At 52.5% G+C, this 12500-nt stretch overlaps 1 protein-coding gene across 1 annotated transcript in view; it reads right to left on the reverse strand.

The window, feature by feature from the left end:
• The window catches only part of LOC132461141 (voltage-dependent L-type calcium channel subunit beta-4-like), a 29904-nt gene that overhangs the window by 5297 nt on the left and 12107 nt on the right, over positions 1-12500 (reverse strand). The window contains 11 exon segments of the mRNA XM_060056187.1: positions 2048-2173; positions 2994-3052; positions 4366-4397; positions 4400-4445; positions 5946-5965; positions 6517-6588; positions 7146-7162; positions 8292-8317; positions 8319-8420; positions 9052-9174; positions 9780-9992. Of these exon segments, the coding sequence (XP_059912170.1) occupies positions 2048-2173; positions 2994-3052; positions 4366-4397; positions 4400-4445; positions 5946-5965; positions 6517-6588; positions 7146-7162; positions 8292-8317; positions 8319-8420; positions 9052-9174; positions 9780-9992 (836 nt within the window).

The following is a 12500-nucleotide window of genomic DNA, read 5'->3' on the forward strand; positions in this document are numbered from 1 at the left end:
TATGATACCATGTTTTTTAAGTGCATACATTAAAGGTTGTATCAGCGATGTTGGGTGACGTCACTTCTGTTGGTGTTTGAAGCGAGATCCCAAACAAACAGCCAGCTCGCCCCTCCCTTCCGCGTTTCGTGCATCCAGTAAGAACGATCATAAACGCAGCGCAAAACCCCACCACACCCACCCCTTGTCGGTGATTGGTTGGAATACTATTTATTTTGGTTTTGAGTGGTTGGCAGTACCATTTGTTTCTGTGTACGATCTCGGGGCGCAGACTGCCTACAGAGACGGTTTTTTTGAAGGCCTGCTTAAGGGGCGGGCAGCTAGCGGGCCGTGAGGACAGATCAGATTAATGTGATACTTCTTGTGTCAGGCTAGAGTCGCTGATGCAACCTTTAAGTGCCGCGTTGAAAACATCTCAGCCATGTACTCGCACCTAGCGCACACATACACACAAACATTCACTCAGTCATACACAAATTCACCCCACTCATACAAACAGTCACATTCACACACAATCATCCATTCACACACACACACTTCAGGGGACCATCCTTTGGGTGTGGTATCCCTGGGGGGCTGGTCTCTCACCTTCTCACACATTCACCCATTCCTCCATTCACCCACACACACCCCTGATGGGGTCTCTCTGTGGGTCTTAGTTAGGGCTGTACGGTGTGGAATACAATGTATATCACGGTATGATTTGGGGCATAGACGGTAGCGGTATTGTATCTTCTAATCTCGATATAAATGCTTCTGAAGGGGTAAAATTCTAGTTAGGCAGAAAAACTGCATAGAAAAAATGAAAAATCCTTTCTCAAGTTACTTGAGAAAGCACAGATGTTTAATAGTATGGATTTCTTCCTCTACTTGTGCGCGGACCTTACACCGACATTTTGAAATGGAACCATGTCCTTACACAGGTTAACAGTGACGGCGTGTGTTATCTCGTTCCACTACTGGCTTTTTTCGTCGTAAGGACTGGCTTTGGAAAATGCCTGCGGAAGCGTTGTCTGAGATACATCGCTTCGGCAGGCACGCTTGCGCAATAGCGTACTGCATGAGAAGGCAGTATCACTGTCTAATCTGTCGCTAGGAAAAGTAACGTTGCGCCGAATTGAAAAAGGAACTACATTTAGTTACCACATGTTCAGTTGTTACGCGTAACTTTACTTTTTACATACAACAGTAGCCACGTTTACATGTACACTTCTGATACGACTAGAAGCTCAATCTGAATAAAAAATGATCATATACACGCCTCAATCGGAATACAATCCTCTGATCGAATAGAATTCCATGCGGAACAGAAGAGGTGGTGTAGTCCGCTATAATCGACATGTATACACTTATTCCGATTGGTTTAGGGTGGGTGCCACTACTTAGAAAGATGGCATCAGCAGCTTCAGTAGTTCTCAATTGGTCCGTCTGTACTTTAATGCACACCGAACTTGACCGCTGTCAAGGAAAGTGGATTTTTTGCCTGATTCACCTCTTGAAAAAGTCCGGTAACTTATCAACCCTAGTGTGTCCGGTTGCTAGGCGGCGTCAGCGTCTATTTCTCAGCTGATCAACACTACGAATGTTAATTGTAAAAAGACACACCGTGTGAAGATATTATTTCATTTTGGCAAGGAGCCGTTTAATAAGCGGGATAATGTACAGAACTTTGCCGGTCATTATCGAAAATAATACCCTTCAGGGCGAAGCACGAGACCTCTGCTTCGTGTCAGGGTTTATTTTCCCGATAATGACCGGTGTTCTGTGCAACATTATCCAAGACCAAGATAACGGTTGTGCGCGAGAGACATACAAACGTACGCTTACCACTTTTGTAAATGCCCTATACACGATACATTCTGATTGCATCATAGAATTAGATCTATTCCAATTAGAAATTGAATCGGATCAGAAGTGAAATTTGCACCGGCGTACTTTTTATACCGTTTATACTGTACTCCCCTAGTCTTACCCAGGCTGGAGCGTGTGTTGTACCTCTCCATGATGGCCCTCACCCCCTCACCCATTCACCCATTCACCCCCTCACCCATTCACCCCCTCACCCAGGCTGGAGCGTGTGTTGGACCTCTCGATGATGGCCCTCTTGCTGGGGTTGTTGAGCACCGAGCGCTTGGCCAGCGAGATGTCCGCCGTTACCCGGGTGATAGAGATCCTGATTGGACCAGAGAGAGCAGCGGGAGGGGGAGGGGCGGAGTCAGAGAGAGTGTTTGCTGACAATTCATGCTGACAATCCCCCATTCATACACTCACACAGACAATCACCCATTCATACCCTCAGACACACACACACACACACACACACACACACACACACACACACACACACACACACACACACACACACACACACACACACACACACACTCACCTATTCACACAAGGGGGAGACCGAGGGGGAGGGGGGGAGAGTGAGGAGGGTGAGAGTGAAGAGGGGAGGGGGTGAGAGTGAGGAGGGGGAGGGGGTGAGAGTGAGGGGGAGGGGGTGAGAGTGAGGAGGGGGAGGGGTAGGGGGTGAGAGTGAGGAGGGGGAGGGGGTGAGAGTGAGGGGAGGGGGAGAGGGGGGAGAGTGAGAGGGAGCGGGTGAGAGTGAGGAGGGGGAGGGGGAGGGGGTGAGAGTGAGGAGGGTGAGAGTGAAGAGGGGGAGGGGGAGGGGTGAGAGTGAGGAGGGGGAGGGGGTGAGAGTGAGGGGGAGGGGGTGAGAGTGAGGAGGGGGAGGGGTAGGGGGTGAGAGTGAGGAGGGGGAGGGGGTGAGAGTGAGGGAGGGGGAGGGGGTGAGAGTGAGAGGGAGCGGGTGAGAGTGAGGAGGGGGAGGGGGAGGGGGAGGGGGTGAGAGTGAGGAGGGGGAGGGGGTGAGAGTGAGGAGGGTGAGGGGGAGGGGGTGAGAGTGAGGAGGGGGAGGGGGTGAGAGTGAGGAGGGGGAGGGGGTGAGGAGGAGGAGGGGGGAGGGGGAGGGGAGGGGGAGGGGTCCCTACCTGCCGTCGAAGCGGTGCTTGAGGAAGTCAAACAGAGCCTTCTGCATCATGTCCGTCACCTGGAGAGAAGAGAGAGAGGGGGGAGACAACGGGGGAGGGAGGGAGGGAGGGAGGGAGGGAGGGAGGGAGGGGGGGAGGGAGGGGAGATGGAGGGAGAGAGGGAGGGAGGAAGGAAAATAAGAGAGAGAGGTGAGGCAACCGGGGAGGAGAAGGGAGGGAGGGGAGGGGAGGAGGGAAGGGAGGGAGGGAGGGGGGAGGAGAGAGACCTTCAACACAAGGATCAAATCTATCGACACAAATGAGTTGAGAACGCACAATACTGACACAATACTCACACATATTTAGACGCATTATGCTGCACCCCCCTCCGACACACACACACACACACACACACACACACACACACACACACACACACACACACACACACACACACACACACACACACACACACACACACACACACACACAGTGTGGGTCCATCCCAGTAGAGAGGCCTTTAGCGGGTATTGGTTTCACTCCTGAAGTGACGGGGGTCCCCAGAGCCCCCAGGGCAGAGCGGGGTTGTGTGCGTGCACACAGAAGCACACGCACATGCAGACACAGGCACGCAAACACATTCACACACACACTCAAACACACACAAGCACACTCGCACACGCATGTGCACGCGCGTACACACACATGCTCAGACATGCGCACACACATGTGCATGCACACAGATGCACGTGCAAACACACACACACACACAAATGTGCACACCCAAAAACACACACGAGCACACACAGATGTGCACACACACACACACACACACACACACACACACACACACACACACACACACACACACACACACACACACACACACACACACACACACACACACACACACTCTGGTTGGAGCTGTGCCCTCCATCACCTTGCTCTACTTCTGAGGTGGGAGGACCCAGGAGGAGGTTACCGCGGCAACCGCGCACACTGGCAATGGGGAGGGGGGAGGGGGGGGTCTGATGTTTAGAGAGAGACAGAGACAGAGACAGAGACAGACAGACAGACAGACAGACAGACAGACAGACAGACAGACAGACAGACAGACAGACAGACAGACAGACAGACAGACAGACAGACAGACAGACAGACAGACAGACGGACGGACGGACGGAAAGACGGACGGACGGACAGACAGACACAGTAGAGGACCAGATTACCCCTTAAGAGATACTGTTTAGGGTTACTGTACCCCTTAAGAGATATTGTTTAGGGGCACTGTATCTCTTAGGGGTCACTGGGTAACTGGTGACTGGTGATGGGTGATTGACAGGTGCTGGGTGATTGAAAGGTTATTGGTGATTGACAGGTGAAGGCTGCTCACCTCGTAGCCCTTGAGTGACGGGCCGACCAGACCACGGGCCTCATGGAGGGAACAACGTCGTAGGGGGGTAGGTGCTCCATCTGGGGGTGAAGAGGGGGGAGGGAGAGGGGGAGGGGAGAGAGAGGGGAGGAAGGAGGGGGAAAGAGGGAGGGGGGGAGTGAGGGAGAGAGAGAGGGGGAGGGGGAAGGCAGAAGGAGGGGGGGAAGAGAGAGGAGGGGGAAGGAAGGAGGGGGAAAGAGGGAGGGAGAGAGTGGGGGAGAGAGAGAGGGGGAGAGAGAGAGGGGGAGGGGGAGGCAGAGGGAGGGGGGGAGAGAGAGAGAGGAGGGGGGAGAAGAGGTGTAAGGACCGCAGGAGAAAGGAGGAGTGGAGAGGAGGAGATGGAGGGAGAATAGAGAGAGAGGAGTCAGCAGTAAGCCCAGTGTGGTACCTCCCCCCCCCCCCCCCCACCACAACAACCACCGACCACATCACACACAGAGGCACAACGACAGCACAGGGAGGAGGTGGGGATAAAGATATTAATATGATGTATATTAGCGATAAATATCAACATGGTCTCACAGGAATCCGTGAAATGACTACGGTCGGACGCTTAACTCAAAATCCGTGGCCACATCACGGAAACACGCCGATATCCGTGTGTGAGCCACGGAATAACAGTGTCATTTACTTGCATTGGAGCAAATTCCGTGGCCACATCACGGACAATTGAAGTGATTCCGTCAGACCACCACGGATTTTGAGTTAATCCCCCGCTGTGGTCAAATGTGGCACACACACAGATCGAAACGGGAGCACACACACAGATTGAAACGGGAATCTGTGTGTGTGCCACGGAATATCATTGTCATTTACTTGCATTGGGAGCAACTTCCGTGGGCACAACAAGGACAATTTAAGTGTTTCAGTGAGACCACCCCGGGTTTTGAGTTAAGCCCCCGTGGTCGACTCGCTCGTTGAAACGGGGATCCGTGTGTGAGCAACGGAACATCAGCATAATTAACTTGCATTGGAGCGAATTCCGTGGCCACATCACGGAAATTGGCGTGTTTCCGTGATGTGTCCACGGATTTCGAGTTATTCGTCCGTAGTCATTTCACGGATTCCTGTGAGACCAGGTTGAAATATGTATGGGTGGAGATTTAGGCTAGTTTTAAGACTTCTGCGTGGGTCAGAAGAGAGATTGACAGTTTTGTATCGATCTAAATAATCCCGATAATAATCATATCGTATTATTGTTCGGGACTTAATTCAACCACCCCTGGAAAAAATTTGCAAATGTTTACGTTCCATTTTAAACAATTCAATGAATTCATTATTAATTATTCTAGTTTTGCCGTGTTTCAATGTCTCCTAGCCTAGCCCTGTGCAGAACGTGGCCATTTGTGACATCACAAATCGGGGAAGGCGGGATCACCAGCCAATCAGAACGGTCTAGCCCTGCATGCACCAATCGTCGGGCGGCCGCTTGTGATGTCGCAAACGGACTCTCCCATTGACCCCTCCATCCCGGGGGTCGGACAGCAAGTCGAAAACGGGACGGGGGTGGGAAACGGGTTCCACCCGAACCCCCAACTTACCACTTTCTGTTTCTGCTTGCCTGCGAGAGAGGGAGAAGACAGAGTGTTAGCGGAGGGGTGAGAGGTCACCCAGACATTAGCAGAGATCCCTCGTCATGTTTCACCCCCCTACCCTCCGCTACATGGTATGCCCCAACACGAACAATGACAGTGAATAACATAAAGATCTTAAATTAGAAAAAACACACGATTGTTTTTTAAAAGATTTAAGGAAAGCCGTTGATCGCTACGATTCCCGACTTTCATGTTCACAAGGTCACATGACCGAGGGGGGGGGGGGGGGGGACAGTGAGGAAGGGGGGATCCTAGCCTAGCCAGAGTCTGGGTACCCTGCTGTCCTCGATGGGGGGGGGGCTTACGTCGTTGCTAGGTAACCAGAAGCTGGGTGAAAAAAACGAAAAATGAAAAAATAAATAAAAAATGAAACAGAACTTATTCCTTATACTCTACGCAGACGCTTTGACCTCTGACCTCTGACCAGTAGACAGTGGCGGGACAGCCGGGGGGGGGGTCTCCCCACCCTCGTGACGCCCCCCCACAACCACCTCCCCCCCCACCCCGGAGCCCTCACCTGCCGAGGAGATGAGCGGACGGACGGAGGCCGAGACCTCGTCCTCCACACTGGAAGAGGAGTTCCCCCAGACTTACTGGAGGAGGAAGAGAGGGGGAGGGAGGGGGGAGAGAGGGGGGGGGGGAGAGAGGGTGAAAGAAGGGAGAGAGGGGAGAAAGAAAAGGGAGGAGAGAGGGGGTAGAGAGAGAGTGGGGAGAAAGGGGGGGGAGAGAGGGAAGAAAGAGGGGAGAGAGGGAGATAGAGAGAGAGAGAGAGAGAGAGAGAGAGAGAGAGAGAGAGAGAGAGAGAGAGAGAGAGAGAGAGAGAGAGAGAGAGAGAGGAGGATAGGGCAGAGAGAGGGGGGTAAGAGAGGAAAGAGGGGGGAGAGAGGGGGGTGAGAGAGGGGGGAGAGAGGTGAGAGAGAGGGGAGGGACAGGGGAGAGACAGGGGAGAGAGAGGGGAGGGACAGGGGAGAGAGGGAGAGAAGTGGAGAGGGGGAGAAAGAGGGGAGAGAGACAGAGAGGGGGGGAGAGAGAGAGGGGGAGAGAGAGAGAGAGAGAGAGTGGCATTAATGTGGCAAAGGGGGAGAAGAAGAAGAATAAAGAGGAATCCAAAGTCTTGTTTTCTCAGTTTAACCCTTCAAAACATACGTCCGACCAACGAGACACTTTAGATTACGCAAACACAGCATTTTGTTCACTATAATTGTCTGTAAAATGGCTTCGCTTTGCGTTTTTTTGTCGGGCAAAGCAGAAGCTAAGCTAACATGCTAGCTGCAACAGGGCCAGCCCCAATCTGTCCGACGTGATTGATGTACTTTTCAATGTGGACGTAAATGAAGGGATCTCAATCGGTCTGATGAATCCTGCTAGCTCTCTTGTTCGACCACGATCCCTTTATCTCTCGCTCAAAGCCCATCTACTCAAGCCACTCTCAATCAAGGCCACTGTTTTAACTTGACTCTCAATTAGCGGCTACAGCTCCTAGCGCTGAAGGCACCTAGCCTGGCTGACGGGTTTGCTCATTGCCCGACACGGCAGACCCTGATGTTATTTAAAGTTCAGGCATTAGGAGCAACATTAGATAAGGTTTTAGATCGGGAAGGGTGTCGTTCAAAATGCCTAGCATTAGCATCCTTGTTAGCAATAGCATTTGCGTTGGAGCTTAGCTATGAAGGTTAGCCTTAGTGCTAGCATTAGCGTCAGTATCAGCAATAGAATTAAAGTTGTAGTGTTCAGACGAAGGTTAGCCTTAGTGCTAGGATTACCCTTAGTGTTAGCAATAGCATTAGCGTTGGTGTCTTCCTATCAATGTCAGTCTTAGTTAGCATTAGCATTATCCATAGCATCTGTGTTCCTACAAGGGTTAGCCTTAGCACTATCATTAGCATTAGTGATAGCAATAATATTTTTTACCCTTTTTATAGCATTAGCGTCAGTGTCAGCAAGAGAATTAGAGTTTAAGTTCTCATAAGAAGGTTAGCATTAGTGCTAGGATTAACATTAGTGCTAGCAATATCATTAGAGTTTGAGCTTTCCTATGTTAGTTAGCCTTATTGCTAGCATGAGCATTAGTGTTAGCAATAGCATTAGAGTTGGAGCTTTCTTATGATGTTAGCCTTAGTGCTAGCAATAGCATTAGTGATAGCAATAGACTTGGTGCTTCCCTATGAAGGTTAGCCTTAGTGCTAGCATTAGTGTTAGCAATAGTATTTGAGTTGGAGCGTTCCCATGAAGGTTAGGCCTCAGTGCTATAGTTTGGATTAGCGTTAGCGTGTGCCGCGGGCCAAGCCTTACCCTTGGATGCGGCCCCTCTTCTGCTCCCTGCTGCAGGCGGATGTTCTCCAGCTTCAGTGGGCTGGGGATGAAGCCGATCTCACAGCCCTCCTTCACCAGCCGGCCGATCCACCAGTCGTTGTTGAACTTCTGGAAATACGAAACGTAGCACGAAGAAGTTAGCGGTGGCTAGCGGAGAGAGAGGGAGGGGATGGAGGGGGGAGAGAGAGGAGAGAGGGGGGAGAGAGAGGGGACGGAGAGGGGGAGTGAGCAGTAAGAGAGAGGGGAGGGAGAGAGAGGGGCAAATAGAGAGAAGAGAGAGAGAGGACGGAGAGGGGAGACAGAGGGGAGAGAGGGGACAGAGGGAGAAGAGAGGAGGGGATGGAGAAGAGGGAGAGAGAGAGAGAGGGGATGGAGGGGGAGGAGAGGGCAGAGGGGGGAGAGAGGGGAGACAGAGAGAGAGTGGTGAGAGGGGGGAGAGAGGGGGGAGAGAGAGACAAAGGGGGGAGGAGGGGACGGAGAGGGGGAGAGAGAGAGGGGGAGCGAGAAAGGGGGGAGAGAGGGGAGAGAGGGGGGGAGGGAGAGAGGGGGGAGAGGGGGAGAGAGGGGGAAGAGCGAGAGAGAGAGAGAGAGAGAGAGAGCGAGCGAGAGCGAGAGAGAGAGAGGGGGGGGGACGGGGGGGATGTGTAAAACTGATTTTTAATCTTAAATGAATTAATTGGTTAGCATTATGCCACAAAGCTACACGATGCTTCGTAGAAAGCCATAAGCAGGAACTCGCCTCTTTGATGTGCAGGAAGTCCTTGCCGTCGAAGGAGATGGCGGTAGCGGGTACAGGGACGTCCTCGTCCAGCGCGCCGCAGTAGCTGACGTTGGTCCGGACCGCGAAGGCCACGGCTTTACCCTGTGGGGGGGGGGGGGGGGGGGGCGTTAGAGGGGTAACACTGGCTCAGAGTGAACCCCTAGCTCCTGGTGAACCCCTAACCCTAGTGAACCCCTAACCCTAGTGAACCCCTAGTGAACCCCTAACCCTAGTGAACCCCTAACCCTAGTGAACCCCTGACCCTAGTGAACCCTAGTGAACCCCTAACCCTAGTGAACCCCTAACCCTAGTGAACCCCTAGTGATCCCTAACCCTAGTGAACTCCTAACCCTAGTGAACCCCTAACCCTAGTGAACCCCTAACCCTAGTGAACCCCTAACCCTAGTGAACCCCTAGCTCATAAATGGTTAAGCTGCTAGCTTAACCAAAGCTCCTAGCTAACCCTAGCTCAAAGGGTTTCAGTCCTTAGTGTCAGGGTCCCTTAAAGTCCCTTAGACTCCCTTAGAGTTCCTCAGGGTCCGTTAGGGTCACCTAAGATTAAAAGTTCCAGCATGGTCTCTTAGAGTCCCTTACATTCCCTTAGGGTCACCAGGACTCTTCGACCCTAGAGTCCTCAGGGTCGAAGATGGTCCAGCAAGGTCCCTAAAAGTCCTTAAGGGTCACCATAGGGTCATGGAGGGTCTTACCTTAGCTCGCTCCAGCTGTAGGGCGGCCTGCTGCTCTCTCTCCTGGCGGGTCGGGGCCGGTCCTGGGCTCTGACCCCCCCCCTGACCCGGCCCCGGGCTCTGGCCGGGCCCCGGGCTGGGGCTCTGGCCCTGGACCTGGGCCTGCAGGTCCCGCTCCTCCTCCAAGGAGACATCAGAGTCTGATGGTCTGCTAGTGTAGGAATCAGCTGAGCCCTGAGGGGGGGACAGACCCACACCAACGATCACAGATCAGACCCACACCAACGATCACAGATCAGACACACACCAACGATCACTGAGTCTGATGGTCTGCTAGTGTAGGAATCAGCTGAGCCCTGGGGACAGACCCACACCAACGATCACCGATCAGACCCGCACCAACGATCACCGATCAGACCCACACCAACGATCACAGAGTCTGATGGTCTGCTAGTGTAGGAATCAGCTGAGCCCTGAGGGGGGGACAGACCCACACCAACGATCACGGATCAGACCCGCACCAACGATCACCGATCAGACCCACACCAACGATCACCGATCAGACCCACACCAACGATCACAGATCAGACTCGCAGCAACGATCACAGATCAGACACACACCCACGATCACAGATCAGACCCACACCAACGATGACAGATCAGACACACACCCACAAACACAGATCAGACCCACACCAACGATCACAGATCAGACCCGCACCAACGATCACAGATCAGACCCGCACCAACGATCACAGATCAGACCCGCACCAACGATCACAGATCAGGCCCGCACCAACGATCACAGATCAGACACACACCAACGATCACAGATCAGACACACACCAACGATCACAGAGTCTGATGGTCTGCTAGTGTAGGAATCAGCTGAGCCCTGGGGACAGACCCACACCAACGATCACAGATTAGACCCGCACCAACGATCACAGATCAGACCCACACCAATGATCACAGATCAGACAGACGCCAACGATCACTGATCATACTCACACCCACGATCACAGATCAGACACACATCAACGATCACAGATCAGACACACACCAACGATCACAGAGTCTGATGGTCTGCTAGTGTAGGAATCAGCTGAGCCCTGGGGACAGACACACACCAACGATCACAGATCAGACCCACACCAACGATCACAGATCAGACCCACACCGACGATCACAGATCAGACCCATACCAATGATCACAGATCAGACCCACACCAACGATCACAGATCAGACCCACACCAACTATCGCAGATCAGACCCACACCAATGATCACAGATACAGACATCACCATCGATCACAGATACAGACAAACACCAACAATCACAGATTCTGATGGTCTGCTTGTGTGGGAATAAACTGAGACCTGTGGGGAGACAGGCACCAACAATTACAGATACGGACAGACACACAGCAACGATCACAGATGCAGACAATCCCCAGCAATCACAGATACAGACACACACAGCCAGGCATCCATCAACGATCACATAGTCTGATGGTCTGCTAGTGTAGGAATCAGCTGAGCCCTGAGGGGGGGACAGACCCACACCAACGATCACAGATCAGACCTGCACCAACGATCACAGATCAGACCCACACCAACGATCATAGATCAGACCCGCACCAACAATCACCGATCAGACCCACACCAACGATCACAGATCAGACCCACACCAACGATCACCGATCAGACCCACACCAACGATCACAGATCAGACCCACACCAACGATCACCGGTCAGACCCACACCAAGGATCACAGATACTTACAAACAGAGATCCACCAATGCACATCCATGCATCCAACCACACACCCAGACATCCACCAACGATCACAGATACACACAACCACACACAAACACCGACACAGACATCCACACACAGCCAGACGTCCACCAACAAACACAGATAAAGTCATCAACACACTGACATCGACCAACGCACACAGATACAGACATCCAAACACATACATGCAAGAACCAGACATCCACAAACGCACACGGATACACATATCCACACCCAGACATGCACAAACACACAGTCTCAGGCTAGCGCAGGCTCAGCTGTTGAATGTGCTTGAATAGAAGTGGTCGAACAGAAGACACTCCTAACCCCCGAAGGCCGGTCACAACTCGGTAATGTTCGGAGTTTGGGGAGCATTTACGTTAACATTCAGAGCGACTTACAATTAGTTCATTCGTCCGAAGAAAGAGAAACAACAATATATCTCTGTGGGTACAGTGAGGATGTTCATAGAACCAAGCACTAACAATCACTAGGTTAACCCATCCCCATAAACAACACAGTCCATTTAGTCCCTTGACGACAGGTGTCACTCATAACACTGATTATAACTAGGCTAACCATCTGCATGTAAACCTCACTGTTCTAACCAGCAACCACTCAAAGCCCAGCTGGTCAGGAGCAGTCAGGGTGAGGCGTCTCGCTCAGGGACACCTCCACACTCTGCTAGGAGGAGCAGGGGATCGAACCCGCGACCTCCAGGTTACCAGCCAACCCGCTCTACCTCCTGAGATACTGCCGCCCTGGACGATGGGGTTCTGTGTGGTGAAGAGGGGGACCCGTACAGCAGGGATACCCCAAAGCAACCGGGGAAGAGGGGCCGGTCAGAGTAGAAGGGCTAACCTAAGAGGAAAACTATTCCCCTCTCTCTCTCTCTCTCTCTCTCTCTCTCTCTCTCTCTCTCTCTCTCTCTCTCTCTCTCT

This window comes from Gadus macrocephalus, chromosome 7 (assembly GCF_031168955.1).
Source record: "Gadus macrocephalus chromosome 7, ASM3116895v1".
In the NCBI taxonomy this organism is placed as follows: domain Eukaryota; kingdom Metazoa; phylum Chordata; class Actinopteri; order Gadiformes; family Gadidae; genus Gadus; species Gadus macrocephalus.